Below are 23,793 nucleotides of genomic sequence, written 5' to 3'. Positions count from 1 at the left end.
CGGATCGTCTTAGAACTCCCAGAGGCTAGTGCAATGCACATATTAAATACAGGTTGAACCTCTCTCGTCCAGCGCCCTCGGGACCTAACTGATGCTGAGCCAAGAATTTGCCGAACCATGGGAGGTCAATACTCTCTAGCAGCATTGCCAACACTCCCACTGCTTACTGGGCTCTTAGAAGACATATAGGGATAAATTAGAGCTAAATAACAGCACAGAACACTGAGAGCCAGGGCTGGTGGCTGTAAACAAACTTTATGGGACTGTGGGGAAACTTGGCCATACACATGATAAATGGACATGCTAGCTAAAATCATGTTGGACTGCAGGTATTGCCGAACCACAGATTAGAGATTTAACCTGTACAGGCAGTCCCCGGGTTACGTACAAGATAAGGACTGTAGGTTTGTTCTTAAGTTGAATTTGTATGTAAGTCGGAACTCGTACATATTGTAGGGGAAACTCTAGCCAAACATTTCTCCAGAGCTCAGTTATATTCTCCCACACCTCACTTCCCTCAGTCATTTATTCTCAAGCTGAGGTGTCTGCTGAGAAAAGCCGCTCCGTGTCTCTCTGGTCTGCTGGGGGGGGGGGGAGTGCTAGCTTTGCGTCTCCCTGGTCTGCTGGGGGGAAGCAGCTAGTGCGGGGTTGCCTCACCCCGTTTGTAAGTAGGGATCCGATGTAAGTCGGATCCATGTAACCCGGGGACTGCCTGTAATAATATTGTATGCAGACATGGCCTCCTAATCATCCATTTAACCATCACCATGACAGAGACCAGTATTCTAAGGATAAGCACATGAATAAAAAGGCAGAAGACAGGAAGATGTTTCTTCAGACTGGGGGGAGACTTGTACTCTTCTATTTATTTTATTTGCTTTTTTTGTTTGTTTTTTATTTTTTTTAATGTTTCCAATGATTTTGCTTCAAAACCCCTCGTGGCCTTGAAGCACCAGATGGTGTTGGAACAGTTAACTGTAACTAAAATGCTATCTGGCTGGGAGGGTAGGACTGAACTACAACACCTTTCAAATCTATTTAGGGGCCTACCTCTCATTGGCCCCTTTGATGGTCTGGGCCATAGCAACCAAACATTATTACCCTCCGATGACTGTTGAGCATCCTGAGAGAAATGAATGTCGGGGGAAGGGTTTCTTCTTTTTAGGCAGATGAAAAATTGGAGCCCTTGCCAAGGAACTCAATGAAGTGACCAAAAGCTGAATAACCCTGGAGACTCGGCATCCTTGGAGGTGGCAAGGTCCATTTCAGGCCTAAAGTATCCGGCTGCCCATGATGTGCCAGGGCTGTAGAGAAGCCTTCAGTCTCCAGAGCACATTTCACTGACCGTAAATTCATTGTAAGGAAAATATCAGACTATGAAAAGAAACAGTAGCTGCTTCCAAACCCTTCTGGATGTGGAAGAGAGCAGAACTGACTGCCGTTAACTGTCATTTTCCTGCCGTGTCATGAGAACGGAGGTTCCAGCTCTCACCATCTTCTGACTGACAAGTAAAAGCTTGGGTACGTCTCGAAGGCTTAGACACAGGCCTTAAATTCAGCTGGAACCAGCCTGAGCCCTGGTAAATATTTTCAAACACGCAGGCACCTTGACATGTCCCATGGAACTAAGGCTATGAGCCCTGGTGCACCTAGCAGGGCTAAAATCCCAAGGGTTCAGGAGATACCTGGGGAGAATTTAAGCCATGTCCTGCATCATTTGTCATGGCCAAGAGAAGACTGGATACTAGGGAAGGCTGTAGATAGAACCACTGGCCTACCCTCCTGACCCAGCTGTATTAAGAGCTAACAAGGTGAAAAGGCCCAACCAGTGGCAAGATACAAATCTACTGTTCTCTTCTCTCTTCAGATAGACAGTATTTGGCTCTAGAGAATTTGGGTTTGGCACCATGCAGCTCGCTATGGATTCCAATGGGTGACACTACCGTGTCTGAGGTGTGGGGTACTCCTCGTCAGAGGGGAGGGGGCAATATAATTCACTGCATGATTTGCACATAAGAGGCACAGGACTATTGTGTAATGCTGAGGTACGATGCGTACACCTCCCTTCTCAGACCTGGGCCCCACAGTAACATGGACAGCACCTGACCTTTAAAAAGTAGTAATGCCAGTTTCTTTGATACAGATTGGACCTCCCTGGTCTGGCACCCTCAGGACCGGACCAGTCCCGGATGTGGGATTTTGCTGGACCAAGGGAGGTGATTTCTGGCCTTAATGCTACCATCCCCTGCAGTCCTGGACCAGCCACCGGCTTCCCAGATGGCTCCCCCCACTACCAGTTTCCCCTCTCCCCTCCCCCGCCCTGCTTAGCTGGGCAGCCCAGCTACCAGCGCACTGGGCTCCTGGCCCCACCAAGCAGCCCTGCTGCTGTGCGCTAGTCTACAGTCCTGCCAGGCAGCCCAGCTGCAGAGGATCCAGATTCCAGCCTCCACTAGGACTCTCTGGTCCTGGAACATCCATGGTCCTTCTGGACCACAGATGTTGCTCCATGCCCCTTCTGGACCACAGATGTTGCTCCATGCCCCTTCTGGACCACAGATGTTGCTAGACCAGAGAGTCCTGGTTTACAAAAGGTCAATCTATAGAGCTTTTTATCAGCGCTCTTTGCCATCTTTATCCTCACAGCTGCATGGGAAAGGCAGGAGACATTATTATCCCCATCTTACAGATGAGAGAGTTGCATGCCCCATGCTCACACAGGACACCCATGGGAGAGCCGAGGAATGATCCCAAGTCTCCCACATCCTATGCCAATGCCCAACTGCTGGGCCATCTTTGCCCCTTAAAAAGCAACTCTATTCCACCACGGAAGCTTGGAGCCCTTTCTGCACCGCCCTGGGCTGTTCTTATCTGAAGGCAGATCTGAGAAGATCAGATGCTTCAAAGCATGACTGGTGGCGGCACCTAGGACCTTTAGCAATGGAGCAGACTGGCTTTCTGCTAGGTGCTGTGCAAACGGAGCCTCAGGATAGCCCCCACCCCAGAGAGCTTGCAATCTAAGTAGTCAGTAAAATCTACCCTGCTCTTGTTACCTGCAAGTTAGCAGAGTGAGCAGTGTTTAAGGCTTGATCTTTCAATAGAATGGCTTGAATGGCAGTGTTTGCAGGATTGTTCCCTTAGTTTACCACCCAGGGAAGCTGGTACCATAGTTCTAATTTTATTGTAGCTGTTAGAGCCCTACACTTAGGTTATATACTACATGTTATTTCCCTTTCACAGGTGTAGCAGGAAAGGTCATGACTAATTGCAGCGTGCATAGGGGGAAATTTGCCATCCACAGCCTTGGAAAGCCAGTCACGAAATCAGCTAGACTCAAACCTTGCTGAGTTTTACACAATAGGTAAGGAATTTTGTGCAGAAATCAAACCTGGGTCTTGATCCTGGAACTCAGAGCTGCCTGGGTGAGTCAGTTATGTTGAATGGGCTGTTTCACGTGAGTACGGGTTTCACAAGTCGAGGAATAGGCTGTGTTACCAAACCCCACCCCTCCATTTTATAAGGGTCTCATAAAGCAAAATAAAGTCATTAATAATCCCATGATGATCCAATCCCTTTAAAAGAATTGAATTGTTCTTTATCTCACACAAGTTTCTAATATAGCTTTTATGGCACATATTTCAGTACTTCCCTCGTGCCCTGATAAGGTGTCTCTTGTATTGTAAGTGGATGGTACTGAATGACTTTCTCAAGGTAATTTTGGTGTTATCACTAAAAGTACCTAAGCAGCCGTAGCATTACACAGCTAAAGTAGTTAATATTTTACATACTATGAAATCAAACTATTGCTATGTGATTAACTGTATTGCAAGATTTATTATGCTTGCAGAAATAGAGAACAGGTCAATCTGAAATGCTGCATAGTCTGTGATATCAGAAAGGTTGATACTCCCCAAAAATGGATGGCCCAAGCAACCCAACCATCATGCTTGGAATTTGCATTGGAATGGACAAACTTATTATAAGGGTCAAATCCGATCCAGTATCCCACAATCATCTGTGGTCTACTGTCTCTAGGAGAATTTTGTTAACTGTTAGCCTTGCCGTAAGGCACTCTAAGACCACAAATTTACTTGGTCCTTGAATAGTTGCTCAAGCCACGTTTCAAGTATGGGCCAAACCTGAAATTGGATGTTCTTTCTGGGGGTATGTCTACACTGCAGAGCTACTTTGGGATACTAGAAGTATCCTGAAGTAGCTATTGTGCTTCTATTGAGGCAACCTGTTGTTTCGAAATAGATTTTGCAGTAATGGGTGGCTTATTCTAATATCCCGGTAACCCTCATTCCAGGAGGGTTAAAGGGCAATTCAGAAAAATGAGTTATTTTGAAATTGGCCAGTCTAGGCACAGCCTACGGGTGCACACTATTACCTAGCATGGAAATCACCGCTACAGGCACAGCAGAAAGAAAATCCACCATCGTAATGGCAGCAGTGGCCAAGTGATGAAAGGAAAGGTAGGCCCAGAACTTTTCAGTAACAAGGAGGGAGGGAATTACTAATTATTCCTGAAGACTATGTCCCTGAGGAGACTAACAAGGGATTCGTTAGCACTATGTCTAACATGCCCTGGCATGTTCGAGCTCCCCTGAGTATGGAAAGCATGAACCAAAATAAAGATGTTCTGTACCTGACCCGGAAGAGAGAGCTGGAGAGCTTAATTGTTAGAGCCGGCATGGGCCGTTCTTCCCTCAGAAACACTTTGACAATGCTGGCCAATGAGAATCCAAGTAGATTGCAATGCATGGCATGAGCTGGGCTACTGAATAAATAGATCTGTGTTTGTCATTCAATTAGTGGAAATGCAACAACCAGCTCTTATTTCCCAAACCTGGCTGTCCCTGTTCCATTGCCACACAGGCTCGAGCTGGGAACAAAACACATGAGTCACGCCTGCTCCAACCTGAAATCCAATCAATAAAAGTGTCAACGTTGATTCAACCTCAGCAGCAGCAAGCTCATATATTTTTCTAGTTGTTTACGCAAAAACTCCTTTTTAAGACGCTCTCTTCTAAGTTATTTGTTCCACAACAGTCAATGTCCTCGTTTAGCTTTGCCAGTTTTGGAATGATTTCAATAAGCCAATTGGAGGCACAGAGAAAGAGTGTATACACGTGGAGAAAAAGAAATGACTGGCAATGTATGTGTTACACAATAATTTATCTGGCAAGGCGATCTGGTGACATCTGGTGAGCAGAGCTTTCACAATCTTCTGAGCCTCAAAGACAAATTGACCCTTTCTGTTGCCCGGAGTCTGATTTTTTTTTTTTTAAAAGGCCTGAACCCAAACTCCGTTGTAGGTCTGATTTTTTTCCCCTGCCATAAAACTGCACGGGCACATGACAGCACATGTCCATGTAACTGCCTGCATTGTGAGTACAACGTGCTAGAAAAGACGTGTGTGTAACCCACACACCTGCTGAGTGTGGTGCACTGTCCTATGTAGTGACACTTCGATCACTTACAGAGAGAGAATGAGTTTGCGCTACAGCTTGAGCTGAGAGCTTTTAGCTCAAGTGGTAGAGGCTCATGCACTGAGATCCCAGGCTCAGTTCCTCCTGTTGGCATTAAAAATGCATTCATCGGTGTCTGCAAGAACTTGTGGAAGCCAAATTATGGCCATAGAATCTGAGCCCGCAGCTTCAAAAAGAAGGCAAAAAAGCTGTGAAAATGACAGTGAAGATCCATGTTATGAATGCTTTGAACCATTCATCAAAAAAGCCCTGGGTACCTGTCTAGTGAAAGAAAATGGAAGTGAACAATATTGTAATCCTTTCTACTTCTGCATCTGCCCTTTATCAGACAAAACCAAGGACATTTACAAACATGAATACTTTACCTCAAAGAGGCATTGGGGCTCAAATATAAACTCTATTCACTGATTGGCAAACTGAGTCCCACAACGTTTTTAAAGTTGGGATTTTCAAAGTTGGTACTCGGCAAGATATGGGCACTTACTTTCTTAGCTGTGCTCGCCAGTAGAATTTAAATTGACCTAGCTCCATCACAATTGAACCTGGGAACTCTTAGGCTTCGTGAATGTGTGTCTACCACTTGAGTTAAAAGCCAGCTGGCTCTCAGCTAAGGCTGTAGAGCAGACTCATTCTTTCTCTCTGGAAGTGGTCTCGGTGCCACTCCATGGGACAATGAATCACGCCCAGAAGGTGTGTGGGTTACACAGACATGGAAAGATCAATGGAACAATTCTTCCATTGATTTGGCTACTGTCACTTGATGAGGTGGAGGTCCTATAGTGACAGAAACCCCCCATCTATCCAGGCAGGAAGCGTCTCTTCTATGGTGTTGCTGTAATGCCCATCATGTAGACATGTCCTCAGGCTCCTTTGAAAATCCCAGTCTATATAATTGATGTGAGGCTGCACATCAAGTCAGTGCCAGAGCTAGAAACAGCCCCCGGGGTCCTCGTTCCTAAGCAATTAGACACACTTCTTCTGCATAAGGCCAAGTATACAATGGGAGAAAAATGACATGGCTACGTTGTGAAAGAAAGCAGGAATCAAAACTTTGCCTACCCCAAGCTATTGAATCAGGAATGAAAATGAATGTGAAAAATACAATCGGGTGTATTCATTTGCTCTCAACACCTAATCACATCCCATGCTCCAGGGCCAAACCCACCAGTGATCTAAGAATACCTCCTGTCAGCAACCTAAGAGCAATTCTCCACATGCTGCTAGTGTCCTGAACCTTTAAGCATTCCCCAGTCTTCTCTCTGCTCATTGGTAGAATTGGTAGGAACTAGCAGAATCTGAGTAGACGTTTTCAGGCTGCAGTACAACCAGCCACCTGAGAAAGTCTAGTCACAGTCTATCCTCCCACACTAGTTCCTCGAACAACATGAAACTTGTAAATCTCCCAAACTGCTCAGTAACACGTTCACAGCCTCCAATGCACAGGAATCAAAATTAACATGAGAAGTAGACTCTTGCCTTCAGGAGGAAATGCCCTTTACGTAAGTGAAATTTTAGGCAACAATGGAAGGACAGTTAGTGGTAAGGAGAAATGGTTATAGTCTGGTGCCTTTGTCCCACAATTTCAGCTGTTGCTTCCTTTATAGTCCTTAAAGTGTGTTATTAAAATGTATTTAATACTATACAGATTTTTAAAATAGTGTTATCAGAGAATCTACGGTAGGATTTTCAGAAGTGCCCAACTTTGGCCTAACTTTGCTCTGTTTGAAGTTAATTAGATGTTTACTATTTACTAATTCCTTAAACCAAGTTCTTTTGATTTGCATTTACAATTCGTTTTGGGTGTTTTTCAGATGAGATGTAAACCCAAGGTCATGATCAGATGGGCATCAGAAATCCAATGACACTTTCCACAAAAAACAGATAGTGTAAGGTCCTAGCCAAAGCCAGTTTGGATAACAACATCCTGGTTTCCCAGATCCCAACATGTGAATTTGTCAAAACAAAATCTGCTTGGGAAACAGGACTGGATTCAATGAAGTTCCCACTTTGCAAAAATGTCAAGAAATTTAGTTTTGAAAGCTTCAGAATATTTCATGTTGACATTTTTGAAATGTCAAATTCCAATTTTTGAGGTTTGAAAGGACTTTTCACTTAAAAATGTAACCGAATTAGGCCATAACAAATGTAAAGAAAATTAAAATCAAGCACTTATTACATTTTACAAACAAACAAACATTTTGAAAGCAGGGAAATGAAACATTTCAATTGACCTAAACCAACATTTTTTTACTTTTCTGCCTGATTTTAGACAGGGAAAAATATCTAAATTCTCAAAAACATTTGGGCTGCGTCTAGATTGGCATGATTTTCCGGAAATGCTTTTAACGGAAAAGTTTTCTTTAAAAGCATTTTCGGAACAGAGCGTCTAAATTGGCACGGACGCTTTTCCGCAAAAGCACTTTTTGTGGAAAAGCGTCCGTGACAATCTAGACGTGCTTTTCCTCAAAAAAGCCCTAATCACCATTTTCGCGATCGGGGCTTTTTTGCGGAAAACAAATCTGAGCTGTCTACACTGGCCCTTTTGCGCAAAAGTGACTTTTGCCTGAATGGGAGCAGAATAGTATTTCCGCAAGAAGCATTGATTTGTTACAGTAGGAAGTCAGTGCTTTTGAGGAAATTCAAGCGGCCAGTGTAGACAACTGGCAAGTTTTTCTGGAAAAGCGGCTGATTTTCCGGAAAAACTGGCCAGTTTAGTCACAGCCTTGCAGTATTGAAAAGCCAGTTCCCAGGCAGCTCTATTGTACCCCAGGTTCAATATTCCAAGTTCTTGGTGCATTTTGTCAGGGAGAAAACATTTTAGAAACACAAAGTTCCCTGGATTGCTCCTGAACATATTTCACAGACGGTCACTTTGTGCCGGGGCAGTCGGGATCATATTCTGTAGTGAGGATACTGCCACATTATGCAACTTCCAAGGCACGTTCTGAGTCTGAGTAATAAGTATCTGACATCTTTTGAATGTACCATAAAAAGACAGTGATTGATATTGCCACATCCTGGAAAGCCTGGTTGTTATTACAGGGAAGCTTGCTAAAATATAGTCATGAACAACATGCCAAATCACACTCAGACACAATTCTGGGTGTTATGATGATACAGTGAATGACCAGAGGGCAAAGCACAAATGTTTCTTCCAGTCTCTTCATAACTATCTAGCAAGCACAAGATTTCTTCAGGCTTTCATAAAATGTAACATCACCTAGAATTATTCAGTGTGTAGAATTGAAGTCTAATTTTTGTGCACACAGTTGTGCACTTTTTTTCACTCAGGATGTGTGTAGTCAGTCAAGAAACTGCTATAAGTGCATTAAAATATTTCCTACTGGTTTGCCAAGAAAAATAATAAAATTAGCCATGTAAGCATCAGTTTAACTTTAGAGAATTTGACAGTGTGGAACTCAGAGATATCACCAAGCTACTGTCAATATTAAATGAGTGAGGCAAAGTTTTACAGGTGTTGTTGTAAAATGTATTTTTCACAATGCAATTAAAAAGCAAGCAATGGTATTGATCAACTTAATTTAATATTTCCAGGCCATGAAACATGCCAAAGTTTGTAACCACTCCAGCCTCCAAATGCTAATATTTAAGTTAGTTTTTATTGCAGAAATCTTTTTTTCAAACATTACACCCTTCTCTAAAACCTTTTAGCATTCCTGCAGCTTCCTATCAAAAACAATTCCTATGCCAAATTTTAGCATGCCATTTTGTCCAGGTAAGTCAGAGTCAAAAGTCTGGTAAGAGATTTGATCTCAGTGGGTAAAGTCCTGGCTCTATTGAAGTATTGGCATATGTTATTCGCCCTTAAGATATCTGATAAAGAACATATTTTCCTTCAGCTGCCAAACAAACAGCCTAAGATTTCATGTGTTCAGTCTGTGGGTGGGCAAAGAACCCAGTCAACCTAAAAGTGGAATCAATCAAAAAGTTTGTCCTAATTGTCAGTTTTGGTTAAACTATGCTCTGTACAGGGCCAGAGGCTTAAGGATGGGGCAAAGATGGTTTTACGTCATTTCTCAGGCCAGGTCTATACCAGGGGAGAAAGTCAACCTAGATACTCAACTCCAGCAATGTGAATAGCATTGCTGGAGTCAACATACCTTAGGCTGAATTTCTGTGGCATCCCCACTGCTGGAGGTCAAGGGGAGAAACTCTCCCATCGACTTCCCTTACTCCACAAGACCCAGTGGAGTAGGGGGGTTGATGGGGTATCATCGGTGGTTGATTTAGTGCAGGCATGTCCAAAGTCCGTCCCGCGGGCCAATTGCGGCTGGTGTTCCGGTTTAATACGGCCCCACAGGTAATTTGGCAATATCTATCTTTTATGGCCCCCAACGAATCCATATGTATTGAGATGAATACATTGTAAAATCTCAGTTAATGTCAGTTGATCTAAATCAGTTATAAATATATTTGGACACAACATATATACTTGGTGTTATGTTCCTGTTCATATTTTTTGAACTTAAAAGTTGACAGACAACCTTTATTACCAATAATATGTAATGTACTTTACAATGTTCCTGACATATATTTCAGCTTCCTGGATTTTTTTTTCATCTGGCCTTCAGATATGAAAGGCAGAGTGATTTAACACCTGTTTAGATTTGTCATCCATGTGACGAAATGAAAAGTATGCCGTTTGCAATAAACTTTGCATAAAATAGTTAATTTGCATTTAATTTTAATGGTTCAAAGAATGTCAGGCAAAATGGTCGGCCCTCACACATGTTTACTTCATCAAATCTGGCCCTCTTTGAAAAAAGTTTGGGCACCCCTGATTGAGTGGGTCCTTACTAGACCCACTAAATCAAACCCCAGTAGATTGATCTCTGTAGCGTTGATCTCCCGGTAACTGAAGACAAGTCCTCAGTTTCCTTGATTCCTTGGAGTTTGTTTGGACTCCAGCCTAAGTTAGAGCAGCAGCAGGGATGATTTAACATACACCAAGCTCCAGCTGGTACCAACGGACTGTTCTAGTAGTCAGGAATAGCTGGCACACAGAGGCATTCAGGGAGTATTGCCCGTTTTCCAGTTCCTGACAGAAGGGGTAAGAGCAGCAATGAGTAGTCCAGGCTAGTGAATGGGCCCCTTGCGTGGCCCTCTTTCATCTCTATGGGCCACAAGCTTGTTGGAACAAAGATGATCTCTCGGGATAGGGCAGTTTTGCTAACTGCGCTTGCGTACCTAGAATTTGTAGAGGGAGCCAACTGAACTATAGCGGTGCTTTGATTGGATGCAGAGGGAGCACACGACTCTGACAGCCAATAGTGTGTGCACTCAGCCTACACCTCACTTCACGTGGCCTTGCTTTGTGTGCGTGGCACTTTAGTAACACGGGTAGGAAAAAAACGATGTGAACAGAAACCAGTAGAATCCGGCAACCCTGCATGTGGACAACAGTAAACAAAATGTCTCATGGGCCACATGCAAAACCCTGGCTGGACACCACTGGGTTATAGCTATCCCTCTACCATTTTCTGAGCGTCTATCAGTTTTTTAGACAACTTTAACCCCCTCCCTGCCATCCTGAGAGAGAAAATGGAAGTAAAAGGCTGCATGTTTGCATCTAGCTTCTTGCATGTAGTTCACCATGCAAGAAGCTAGAACGACAGGCAAGAAGTGAGTGACATTTTAGCCCGGTATTGCTGTTTCATATTATTTCTATCATGGCAACCTCTGGGATCCCTGCTCAAAGGCCCGACCCCCACAGTGCTAGGCACTCTACAAACACAGAACCAAAACGCAGCTGCAGGGAGCCGCGGAGCTCAGATCGGCAGAGCAGCAGGGCAGGAGGGGGGCCCGGAGCTCTCTGCCACTTTAAGCCCCCTGTTCAGATCAACAGAATGGCAATGGCAGCATGTGGGGGGCTGAGGGAGCTTCAAGCCACGCTCACATCAGCAGAGTGAGGGTGGTGGCAGCACAGCAGGGGGCGGGGAGGGCGGGAGCTCCTTGTTGCTTTGAACCCCCATCAGGGCCATGGAGTATTAGGGGCAAGAGGAGGGAGCAGGGTGAGCAGAGAAGGAAGAGCGAGGCTGGGAAGAGAAGGAGGGAGCCAAGCTTGGGGGGACTGCAGGGAGCGAGGGCTGGGAAGGCAGAAAAGCGGAAGGATGCCCAGGACATAGGCATGGATGGATGGGAGAAAGAAGCTGAGGGCAGGGGCACACGACTGCTGGAGGGGCAAAGCTGGGCTGGAGGGGGCAGAGAGGGGAAGGAGGGTGACCTCCAGGCAGGTGGGGGATGGGGCAACAACTGACCATGGGGTCTCTGATTGAGGGGAGATGCTTGGCATTTCTCTGGGTTGGGGGGTGGGTTATGGCTCCCTACAAGGAGGATCGGGCCCATTGATGTGTTGACCTGGGATGTGGAATTCCTGTTGGCAGGCCTGATCATAATGCTCCAGTTATCTCTTCCCTTGAGAGCCAGTGTTGAATCATAGAATCATAGAATTATAGGACTGGAAGGGACCTCGAGAGGTCATCGAGTCCAGCCCCCCGCCCTCAAGGCAGGACCAAGCTCCGTCTACACCATCCCTGACAGATGTCTATCTAACCTGTTCTTAAATATCTCCAGAGAGGGAGATTCCACCACCTCCCTTGGCAATTTATTCCAATATTTGACCACCCTGACAGTTAGGAATTTTTTCCTAATGTCCAATCTAAACTTCCCTTGCTGCACTTTAAGCCCATTACTCCTTGTCCTGTCCTCAGAAACCAAGAGGAACAAATTTTCTCCTTCCTCCTTGTGACACCCTTTTAGATATTTGAAAACCGCTATCATGTCCCCCCTTAATCTTCTTTTTTCCAAACTAAACAAGCCCAGTTCATGAAGCCTGGCTTCATAGGTTGTGTTCTCTAGACCTTTAATCATTCTTGTCGCTCTTCTCTGTACCCTTTCCAATTTCTCCACATCTTTCTTGAAATGTGGTGCCCAGAACTGGACACAGTACTCCAGCTGAGGCCTAACTAGTGCAGAGTAGAGCGGCAGAATGATTTCACGAGTTTTGCTTACAACACACCTGTTGATACAACCTAGAATCATATTTGCTTTTTTTGCAACAGCATCACACTGTTGACTCATATTCAACTTGTGGTCCACTATGACCCCTAGATCCCTTTCCGCCATGCTCCTTCTTAGGCAGTCGCTTCCCATCTTGTATGTATGGAACTGATTGATCCTTCCTAAGTGGAGCACTTTGCATTTCTCTTTATTAAACTTCATCCTGTTTACCTCTGACCATTTCTCTAACTTGCTAAGGTCATTTTGAATTATGTCCCTATCCTCCAAAGAAGTTGCAACCCCACCCAGTTTGGTATCATCTGCAAACTTAATGGCTACGTCTACACTGGCCCCTTTTCCGGAAGGGGCATGTTAATTTCACCTATCGTAGTAGGGAAATCCGCGGGGGATTTAAATATCCCCCGCGGCATTTAAATAAAAATGTCCGCCGCTTTTTTCCGGCTTTTGAAGTAGGAATAAGAGCCTCCGGAAAAGGGCGCTTTTTCCGGAGGATCGGGGCCAGTGTAGACGCTCTTTTCCGGCTTTTTTAAAAGCCGGAAAAAAGCGGCGGACATTTTTATTTAAATGCCGCGGGGGATATTTAAATCCCCCGCGGATTTCCCTACTACGATAGGTGAAATTAACATGCCCCTTCCAGAAAAGGGGCCAGTGTAGACGTAGCCATTAAGTTTGCAGATGATACCAAACTGGGTGGGGTTGCAACTTCAAAGTAGGAATAAGAGCCTCTGGAAAAGGGCGCTTTTTCCGGAGGATCGGGGCCAGTGTAGACGCTCTTTTCCGGCTTTTTTAAAAGCCGGAAAAAAGCGGCGGACATTTTTATTTAAATGCCGCGGGGGATATTTAAATCCCCCGCGGATTTCCCTACTACGATAGGTGAAATTAACATGCCCCTTCCGGAAAAGGGGCCAGTGTAGACGAGCCCAATAAGCGTACTCTCTATCCCAATATCTACTTAAATAATATATTAAATAATATATTTAAGTGCACCAGATATTTGATAGAACAAGCTGGAGTCAAATGGTCCACCTCCAAGTAGATGCCAAGTATGATCGCAATACTAACGAGTACGATAGAAATACTAACGAGGGCCTTCAACTTGTTCCAGTAAAGCCAATAGCTGTTTCACCATCTATTTCAATGGGAGCATGATCAAGACCTACTTGTCTTTCGTAGCGCTCGCGTCATGTTGGTGTGGCACACAAACCAGAGCAGCCCTGGACTGCTATGAAATAACCAAGTTTACGCTTCTGCAGCACCCCTGAGTCCAGTAGTAACCCATTCATAGAGGCATCGGCATAGACCACCAGCTCATCCACTGAGCCCTGCAACTCCACGGCTATTCACTTTATGTCCACGGATCGCTTTGCAGATATAAATTTATTATCTAGAACCCTGCAAAGGTGCAGATATCCACTTCCTAGCTGAGGTTATCCACATCTGCGGGCGTGGATACAGATATCCACATATCATTTGTTTAGACGTGGATGCCGATATAAATTTTGCATCCACCCAGGGCTCTGTGAGTCAGTCAAATATCAACACCCTGCTCTGAAGCAAGCACATGTTGTTATGTGTATTAGGGTCAGGAATCTTCTGACAGAACGACTTCTCGGAAGATATGATTCATGGAAAGCAGAACACTTCATGAAGCAACATCAGGTTGGTTGACACACCAGAGCCAAGGCTATTTTGGTTGAGATGGTTTTGCAAATGTTGAAACATCCCATGTGGACAGTCTTGAGCTAGGGGGCAAGGTGGCAGTGTTGAACTAGAGAGGCAAGAAACAACTTCAGGAGGGGAAAGAGACAAGCTTTTGAGCTGCACAGAACTCTTTCCCCTGCTGAGAGAAGTGCTCAGAGGGCCACAGAAAAGCCAAGATGGAACAGAGTGTTTAGTTCAGGACTGCTGATAGAGAGCTGGAAGGAGAGGAACAACGGAAACAGTGGTGGCTGGGGTTCCTGGCCCTTTAAATCACTGCCAGAGCCCTCTCCAGGCAGCACTTAGGGTCGGCTAGGTTTCTTTGCTGAGGACAGAGGTTGTATATAAAGTGATTGTTTTATGAAGTGTTGCCCTGTGAGTTGTATGGTGTCATCTGCCCTACCCCTCCAATATGCTAGGACCAAAACAGCTCAAACAGCACTGAAACTAATATTGAACCAGGACTTTTGTTTTAAGTCTACATTGCTTTTTGCTTCTAGACCTTTTGTAAAGTAACCTGAACAAGCTTTTTTTTTTTTTTTAAGGGTGTGTCTAGACTACTGAGTTTTGTCGACAAAAGTGGACTTTTGTCAACAAAACTATACCAGCGTCTACACTACCGCTGAGTTCTGTCGACATAACATCGACAGAACTCAGCAGTTTTGTCGACGCTGGTAAACCTCATTTTACGAGGCATAACGCCTTCTGTCGACAGAGTTCTGTCGACAGAAGGTGTTATTGCCTGTAGTGTTGCGTCTAGACTACGGGGTTCTGTCGACAAAGCAGCTTGCTTTGTCGACAGAACTCAATGTGTCTGGACGCTCTTTGTCGACAGAAGTTTTGTCGACAGTATCTGTCGACAAAACTTCCGTTGACAAAACCCAGTAGTCTAGACGTACCCTAAAGGAAACATGGTTGAAATCAAAATGAAGCATTTCAAAATTATCATTTTGATCCACCCAAACTGATTCCCTCCTCCCCCCTCCCCCCCCCCCCCAGATTTTTGGTTCACAAATGTTTTCAAGAGTCTGTCTCTCTAACCCAATTCAGGATGTGCAATTTTTTGAAATGTCTAGCATTTCCAGTCCAAAACAGAGGAGTAAGAGAATGTCTGCCCATGGGAACCTGCAGTCTCTATAAATAAGACAAAAAGTGGGATGGAAAATAGAAGTTTTTGGGGGAAATTCCTTGCTAAAGCCATCTAGTACAGCTAGATATAGAATCCAAACACCCATTGCTACACCGGTTCTTACTTTGATGACAAGCCTACACTCGCACTGTAGCATGTGATGGAGGATATCCTACCATGTTCATATTATTATGTACCGTAGAGTGAATTAACTCTACAGAGGCAAAGCAATTTCTATACACTCCTTTAGAAAAATAAATGCTAAACAGTCTTTTTGCTTCAAGGGGAAAAAAAAGCCCCCGCACTCCCAGCGGCTGAAATAAATAATGGTCTTTCTGTAGGGAGATAGCAATAAATGTCTCATTGGGGGGAGCTGCCTGTTTCTGCTCTGTCACAGTTGTGATATCTGCTGCTGTGGGGGAGGGTGAGAGAGAGAGAGAGCACATCCCTTTGAAATGCAAGAGGACACACAACCTTACAGCGCCTACCTTCTTTCTTCATCCCGGCCCTGAAGCACTTCTTCAGCCGGCAGTACCTGCACTGGTTTCTCTTGTCCTTGTCTATCACGCACTGTCGGCTGAACCTGAAGAAAGGAGGGCAAATACTGAGGAAAAGCCCTGTCCGTTATTAGTAGGTGTATTACCGTAGCAAGGTCAGAAGCTCATTGTGCTTTAGGTGGTAGTGAAATATAGCCCCTGCCCTGGAGAGCGTACAAGCTAAGGCAGGGGTGGGCAAAAGGGCCTCCGTAGGCTGGATTTGGACCACCAAGCGAGTTGATTCAGCCTGCGAAGGCCCTGGTGCTCCCCCGCCCCAGGCCAATTAGGGTCTGGGGGTGGGGGGAAGCCCACAAAGTTTCCTCCGACCTGCCTCTTCCCCGCCCCCAGCAGGAAGCACACAGCACTTCCAAGTGCCACATGCTCCTGGCAAGATGGGAGGAGACTTTGCATGCTCCCCTGCCGCCAAGCTCTGATTGGCCTGGGGACAGAAGGGGGCGCACGCACAGTCTTCTCCCACCACCAGGGGTGCCTATGGGGAACTTCTGGGGGAGGGGGAAAGCCTTGTGCTGTCCACACTGGTGTTATTTGTGTCGCTTGCGGGGGGAAGAGGGGATGGGACTTTTTATGCCCTTGAATGACATAAATTACATTAACTTAAGATGTAGCATAGACAAAATAAATGGACAATGAGTGGGAGGGGAAAGAGGACAGTAACTAGGTTTCTGATGGACATGGGTTCTAATCCCAGGCCTACTAGGCCTGGTCTACACTAGACCAGGAAGGTCACCTAAAGTTATGCAACCTCAGTTACGAAAAATGTGTAACTGGAGTTGGCTTACCTTAAACTGAGCCATGGTGCATCCACACTGTGGCAGGCCAACAGGAGCAAATGCCTCTGTCAACTTCCCTTATTCCTCTCAAAAGGAGGAGTACTGGACGCTGGCAGAAGCTACCCTCAGCATTTGATTTACGGGTCTGTACTAAATCAAACACCAGAAGATCGACCTCCGGAGCGTCGATCTTCCGGTAACTAGAGATGTGCCCCTGGTGCCCCTGGGCAAACTGCTTCCCCTCAGGTTGCTAATAGATCTGGGATTAGAACCCAGGTCTGTCAGAAACCTAGCAACTGTCCTAGCTACTGGGCATGAGTGAAGAGGGCACCAGGTAGAAAATTTCAGGATTTGGGAAATACTGATGCATCGGTAGTGAAATGTTTGGTGGGATTGTGCTGATTCTAACATTTCACCCTGACAATACGTGGAGCTGAACTTTCTGATGAGGCTGAGCTGTTTGATTTTGACATGTTTGGAATTGAATATTTCCCTTTTCCCTTTTGAGATGACTCTGGTTCACAGTTTTTAGATGATGTAATACAGAAGGTTTTTCTTCTGCTGAAGATTTTGGCAAAAACAAAAGATCTGGAGGCTGGAGCCTGGTTTTTACCATGTCCCTTGCCCTGGCTTGTTTGTTTTAGAAGATGATCTTGGTGACGGGAGCTGACAGCCTCTATTGGCCCCACGCAGCAATAAGAGTGTGGTGGGGGGGCGTGCCGCAGTCTGGGCATCTCTGTGAGCTGACTGCCTGAGGTCCCGCCCCTTCTGCCCAAGGCTCCGCCCCTTTTTGGTGTGCACAGCCACCACCATACACATCTTGCCCCAGGACCACTTGGTCCCGTCTGGCCAGAAAACATTCCTTGTAAAAGCAGGGGAGATTTCACAGAATGGCACAGAGCCTGATTCACAACCCAAGAACTCTCTGAGGACGTGGCAACAATGTTTCTCCCAGCTCAGCTAATGACAGAATGGCCCAACTAGCCGTTCACAGGATGCGTGGAGGGTGCTTGTCATTGAACTGGATTTGAGTCAAAGGCTCTTCCCTATGATGCTAAGTATCACACTGTGATTCATAGATTCCAAAGGGATAAAATAATACAGCAACATGGTATGTGGCTCTTGGGAAGACGTGAGCAGCAGATTCTGAGAAATCCAACAAGATTTCCATTTTCCTGCTAGGATTAATGATGATTGATGGGGGACAGTACACTCCACCAAACCCACTGACTTCTGAGGCTGGAAGATCGGGCAGTGACAAATGCCTTATAAGCAGGTTCTCCTACAACAAAACAGGGGGGCAAGTGTTTTTACAGGTCTGGGACTCCCTTACCTGAAGAATATCGCTGCAGCAGAATGAAACTTCCCAAGCGCCAGTTCTCTATGAATAATCCCCTATACTGTTGTTCCTTCTTGTAAGTAAACATCATCTTTCTAAGGTCAACTAAGATAACTGCTGTATAGTTTATGACCCCTTTCTGGTAAATAATCCTCTTGCATATACTCCTGCCTGCCAGAATGTGGGTGAATCATAGCTGCCCCATTTTTGTCACATGGGGGGCTGTAAAATAATTGATGTATGGCCCTATGCAAGCTTTTGTGTGTTAAAAAAAAATAAAACAAGACAAGGGGCAGGCTTCGGAGGTGACTGGGTTAGGGGGTTAATTTTAATTAACACTAAGAAAATTTAATATTCACCCTGTTTAGAAACCAGGTTGCAGAACGTTGACTCGCGACTGCTGTGGCACTGCCTAAGATTATTGGGTCAAAACTACCCGTAAGAACCCGATAATAATATTTAATGCTCAACACAAATTAACCAGTCCTCACGTGTTCTCTGGGGATATAATTGTCTCCCACTTTACCGGTGGGGAAAGTGAGGGGAAAAAACCACCCAGGACTATTTCAGGGAACAGAAGGTATCAAATGCAGAGAGGGATCTAGAATTCAGGAATTCCCTGCTCCCAATCCTGTGCTCAGAAAACCAGATTTCATTATGCAGGTTGGACCTCCCTGGCTGGGCACCCTTGAGACCTGGCAGGTCCTGGATGAGGGATTTTGCCAAACCAGGGGAGGTCATTTATGGCCAACCTGCTGCCGGCCCCAGCCTCTGCCCTGCCCCCCCACTGAGTTTTCTTCCCCCCTCTTCAGCCCACCTAAGCCGCACGCCAGGCTTCTTGGATCCCTCCCCATGCCTCCCTCTGGCAGTGTGGCAACTTCCTGACCCCCCAAGCAGCCCAGCTGGGCTGCACGCCATGCTCCTGCCCCCTCTGCAGGACACTGGGCTCCTAGCCCCCCTGCCCCCACTCCCAGCAGCGCACCAGGAGTCTCTGATCCTGAGAGAGTCCAGGTTTACAGAGGTGCAACCTGCATTTTTGTTCATATTATTCCCTGCCTGTGGCCCAAACTGAGGCAGAGACCACATTGCACCAGGCACAGCACAGAGATGCAGGAAGAGATGGTTCCTGCCCCCAGGCGCTTACAGTGGCAAAGCCCCGCCGTGTTCAATACCTGCACGAATAGACGTGATTCTTGCGGACGCTTCTTCGGAAGAACCCTTTGCAGCCATCGCAGCTGGAAGCCCCGTAATGTTTCCCGGTGGCGCGGTCCCCGCAGATGGAGCACAAGGAGCTGATGCTGTTGCCGCCTTGCAGGCTGGCGTTCGTCGACTCTGCGGCGATGGCTTCTGCAGACCGGACATAGAGTCGGTTAGGTCTTTTCAGCAGGCACCAAGGTGAAAAGAAAGCATTGAAATATGCTCCTAATTGTACACACCCACCCGCCACCCTACACAGGTGGACACACCCCACCTCTCCATCATTGCTTCTACCTAGAGGTGATCCTGTACCATTTTCAGGACCTTCAGTATACTACAGCTTGGACCTCCCTGGGCCAGCACTCTTGGGACCTGACTAGTCCCAAATGAGGGGATTTGCCAGACCAGAGGAGGTCCCTTGCTACCAGCTCCCTAATCCCCTAACCTGCCACAGGCCAGTCCTCCAGTCCCAGCTGGTCACCTGCCACTGGTCCTGGCCAGGATGCCTGCTGCTGGTCCCAGCTTGGCTGCCTGCTGAGTTGCTACTGCTTCCGTGCCACGCTGTCATGTGGCTCTGGCTATGGCTTCCCTGCCGGGCTGCTGCCAGCCCCACCAGACAGAGCTCCCACCTGCTGACAGTTCTGCTGTCTGAGTCCCGGCCTCGGGGGCTCTCTGGCCTGGAACATCTGTGATCCCGGACCGTGGATGTTGCTGAACCAGAGTTTAGGGAGGTGCAATAAGGATGTGCATAGGGCCATTTTGTTGAAAACAATGTCTACATTTCTTCCCAGAAGCCACATCTAACAGCCTAACCTCCCAGAAAGCTCCCCTGAAGGTCCACGGAAAGACTCATTAACCTTGACAGGAGACCGATCGTTGCCACCGTTTCCACTCGTTAAACTCACAGGCACAAGTTTCAGAGAGTGAACTGACATCGCTGTGAAAATTTGGCCCTGACATGTATTTTCTGAAAATTCTTCATGGACTTTGACCACACAACCAGCCTTCCACTTAATCTTGGTAATTTAGGGTCCGGTCTGGAAATGAGACACTTTGGAAAAGACCCAGATGATGAAGATTTCTTCCACAGGGGTAGCCAGGTGGAATGTTGCTGTTAGCATGAGTCAGAACAGTGTTTCTAGGTCTATCGCAGTGGTTCCCAACCTTTTTCATCCCACGGACCAACAAATCCATTCACCACCTATTGGCGGACCAGTATCATGTTATTTGCATATTCATTATGTAAACAATGGATATGCAAATATGCAAGTAAAATGTCCAACAAAAGCCCCAGCCCCAGATCCGCTGAGAACAGCCTGCTTCAGCTCTGGCAGTCTCCACATGGCAGGTGGCTGCTGCAGATGACGCTGGCTGTTCGTGGCAGCTCTGGGGGCCAGGGCTAGGGTACGCCCCAACCCTCTAAGCCCCCCAGCACAAGACCTAATCCCTAGAGTCTCCAACCCCTCCAATAATCTCCAGTACCAGGCACTGACCCAGAGTCCCCCGCACCAAAACCCCCCAATGCCAGCCTCCTGCGCTCAGAGCCCCTCAGTGCCAGCCTCCCATCCCAAATGCCTCAGTGGCTGCCCCCCACCCTGTAGAGCTCCACTACCACCAGACCCCCAGTGCCAGCCTCCTGTTTCCAGAACCCCACTGCACCCAACCTCCCAGAACCCCACCCCAGTTCCAGCTCCCAGTTCCCAGTATTAGCCCCATCCACAGAGCCCCCCAGTGCCAGCCCTGCTCACATAGCCCATACGACTAGCCCCACCCCCGAAGTGCCCAATGCCAGCTCCCCTCCCGAGATGTCCCAGTGCCCCCCAGTGTCAGCCCCTCACCTTTTAGAGCCCCTCCCTCCTTAGAGCTCCCCAAGTACTTGCCCCCCGCTTCTTAGAGCCCTCCAACCCCAGAGTCCTTCAGCACTATCCCCGCCCCATAATCCTCAATGCCTGCCCCACCCCCCTCACCTAGTCCTGTGCTGCCTCCCAGCTGCCAGCTGAGCGCTCCTGCCCGGGTTGCGCCTGCTCTAAGGCTGTTGTGCCAGGCTCCACGCGACCCTTCCAGCACACAGCAAACCACTCTTCTGCATCCAGGAGGAACTCTGCTGCTGTCCGGAGCTGAGAGGCAGGGCAGGACACACCACTCCTGAGAGCTGCGGCGGAAGGGGTGGCGCTGGGCCGTGTCCCCCAGCTTCCCAGAGCTGCCGTGGCCCGGCAACCAGCGGTTCGTGGCCCAGCAGTGTCTGCTGCCTGACTCCATTATGTGGTGAGATCATCAAAATGTACAGGATGTGAGGACATTCAGCACCTCCCAGGATCAAATCAGTGTGGGGTGGGGAGAACCTCAGTTTATAGTATGCTGAAGAGGGAGAAAACCCTAGAGAGGAAAGCAGACCTGAACAGGAAGAGGTAACATGGGTCGCTGAAGAAAAGAATCATAGAATGCTGGAACTGGAAGGGACCTCAAGAGATCTCATGGCTGAACCATGCACCATCTACCATCCCTGACACATGCTTCTCTTACCTGCTCTTAAAATTTTCCAGTGATGGATTTTCTACAACCTCCCTAGGCAATTTATTCCAGTGCGTAACTGCCGTTCCAGAAAGTTTTTCCTAATGTCCAACCTAAACCTCCCTTGCTGCAGTTTAAGCCAATTGCTTCTTGTCCTATCTTCAGAGGCTGAGCGGAACAATTTTTCTCCCTCCTCCTTGTGACAACCCTTTTAAGTACTTAAAAGCTGCTATCATGCCCCCCTCAGTCTTCTTTCTAAACTAAAAACCCCCAATTCTTTCAGTCTTCCCTCATAGGTCATGTTTTCTAGACCTTTAATCATTCCTGTTGCTCTTCTCTGCACCTTCTCCAATTTCTCCACATCTTTCCTCTGGTACCCAGAGCTAGACACACTACTCCATCTGAGGCCTAATCCTTCATAAATCATGTTTTCTGGATCTTCAGTCTTAATCTTCAATTAAAACTTGGAATACTTGCAAATCTGTAATGCATACAATTAGGATCTGGTTCTTCCCAGTTATACTGGATGACTATCAGTGCTAGTCAGAAAATTCCAGATTGTTTTATAAGTGATATTTTAAAAAGAAATGTACTTCATTGTCATCAAAATATCACATGAAAAAAATTTTGTCCCGTAAAAATCTAAAAGCCTTTAGTTTTCAAAAACTGAACATTTTTACCAAAAATCCAAACATTTTTATTGCAAATTGAATTTTTTTTTACCAAAAATTCCAACATGACATTTGTTTTTGATGAAAAGCTATATATTTTTATCAAAATTCCTTTTTCACCCAATACATTTCTACCAGCTTTAATGACTTAATTGCTATTTATTATGTGGTAATACTTAGTGATCAAATAGGTCCGTGCCCCAATATGCTAGATATTGTATAAACATAATAAATAACAGCACTGGCCCCAAAATATTTATCAGCTAAGAGACAAGGTATAACAGATGGATGAGGCAAACAAGTAAGCCATAGAATGGGATGTGGGATAAAAGATAGCATAATACAGATTGAATCTCTGTAGTCCAGATGTCTGCAACTTCTGTGGTCCAGCATAGTTTTAGTTATCTGGGTATCCATTTATTAGGGGTGGAGCCAAGTTTCCCGTGGTCTCATAAAGTTTGTTTACAGCCACCAGTCTTGGCTCTCAGTGTTCTGTGCTGTTATTTAGCTCTAATTTACCCCTAAATGTCTTCTCAGAGCACAGTAAGCAGAAGAAATGTTGGTCATGCTGATAGACATTACTGTCCTCCTGTGGTCCAGGACTAGAGAGGTTCCACCTGTATCTGTTTATTTTACCCCTGGATACAATGAGAAAAATTAATTTTCTGCAATAAGAATTGCCCAGTTTTTGAGTGGAGTACATAGTTTGTGGTCAGGTCCTAAGGATGCCAGACTAGAGAAGTTCAGCCTGTAATAATAACAATATGTATGTGCATAATCCTTAGCCAATAGTATGTGCAGAAATAGCAATTCACTACTTTTCAAATTCTATGAGGTGCAGTGCCCTCAGTTTTCACTGATGTCTATAGGTGGTGAATGGTCAGCATTTTGGAGAAGGTGCTCATTTTCTCTCAAGGGAAAGCCCTTAGGCAGCAGATAACCCAAGTTTGTATTCATCTTGCCAGTCTTACATTTGTGAGTGTTCAACATAGAATGAACTCCATTGGAACAATATCTCCAGTATGCTGTATGTTGTCAATATTAGCTAAATGTCAATACAGCTTCACAATCCACCTACTTCTTTGCTGGGAAAGCATATGGTTACCCTGGCTGCAATAAACAGTCTCATTGGCTATTTGATTTTGAGTTCCAGTAAAAAAAACAATTGCACGACAAAAATTATAATTAAGGAGGCCATTTCTCTTCGTTACACCCATGCAGCCTACATTGACTTCAGAGGAGTTGGAGCAAGGCAACTCAGGACAGAATTTGGATCCAGAGGGCTTTTTGGTTTTCAGTAGAGCCCAGTTCTTAAAAGCTAATATCCCATCAAAAGGCTAGACTGTGAAACCCCAGAGAGCTTTTACGCCCAAGAGTAATTGTGTGGCAGT

At 46.1% G+C, this 23,793-nt stretch overlaps 1 protein-coding gene across 2 annotated transcripts in view; it reads right to left on the bottom strand.

The window, feature by feature from the left end:
• Positions 1–23,793, bottom strand: part of LOC102453378 (hepatocyte nuclear factor 4-beta-like) — a 53,079-nt gene that overhangs the window by 20,670 nt on the left and 8,616 nt on the right. For both annotated transcript variants that reach the window (XM_006137354.5, XM_089781524.1), the window contains 2 exons: positions 19,196–19,370; positions 15,846–15,940 (listed from right to left, as the gene is read on the bottom strand). In XM_006137354.5, the coding sequence (XP_006137416.1) occupies positions 15,846–15,940; positions 19,196–19,370 (270 nt within the window). The remainder of the gene's footprint in view (positions 1–15,845; positions 15,941–19,195; positions 19,371–23,793) is intronic.

The sequence above is a fragment of the Pelodiscus sinensis genome, chromosome 12 (assembly GCF_052426305.1).
Source record: "Pelodiscus sinensis isolate ZL-2025 chromosome 12, ASM5242630v1, whole genome shotgun sequence".
In the NCBI taxonomy this organism is placed as follows: domain Eukaryota; kingdom Metazoa; phylum Chordata; order Testudines; family Trionychidae; genus Pelodiscus; species Pelodiscus sinensis.
This window is presented reverse-complemented; position numbering and strand designations above follow the sequence as displayed.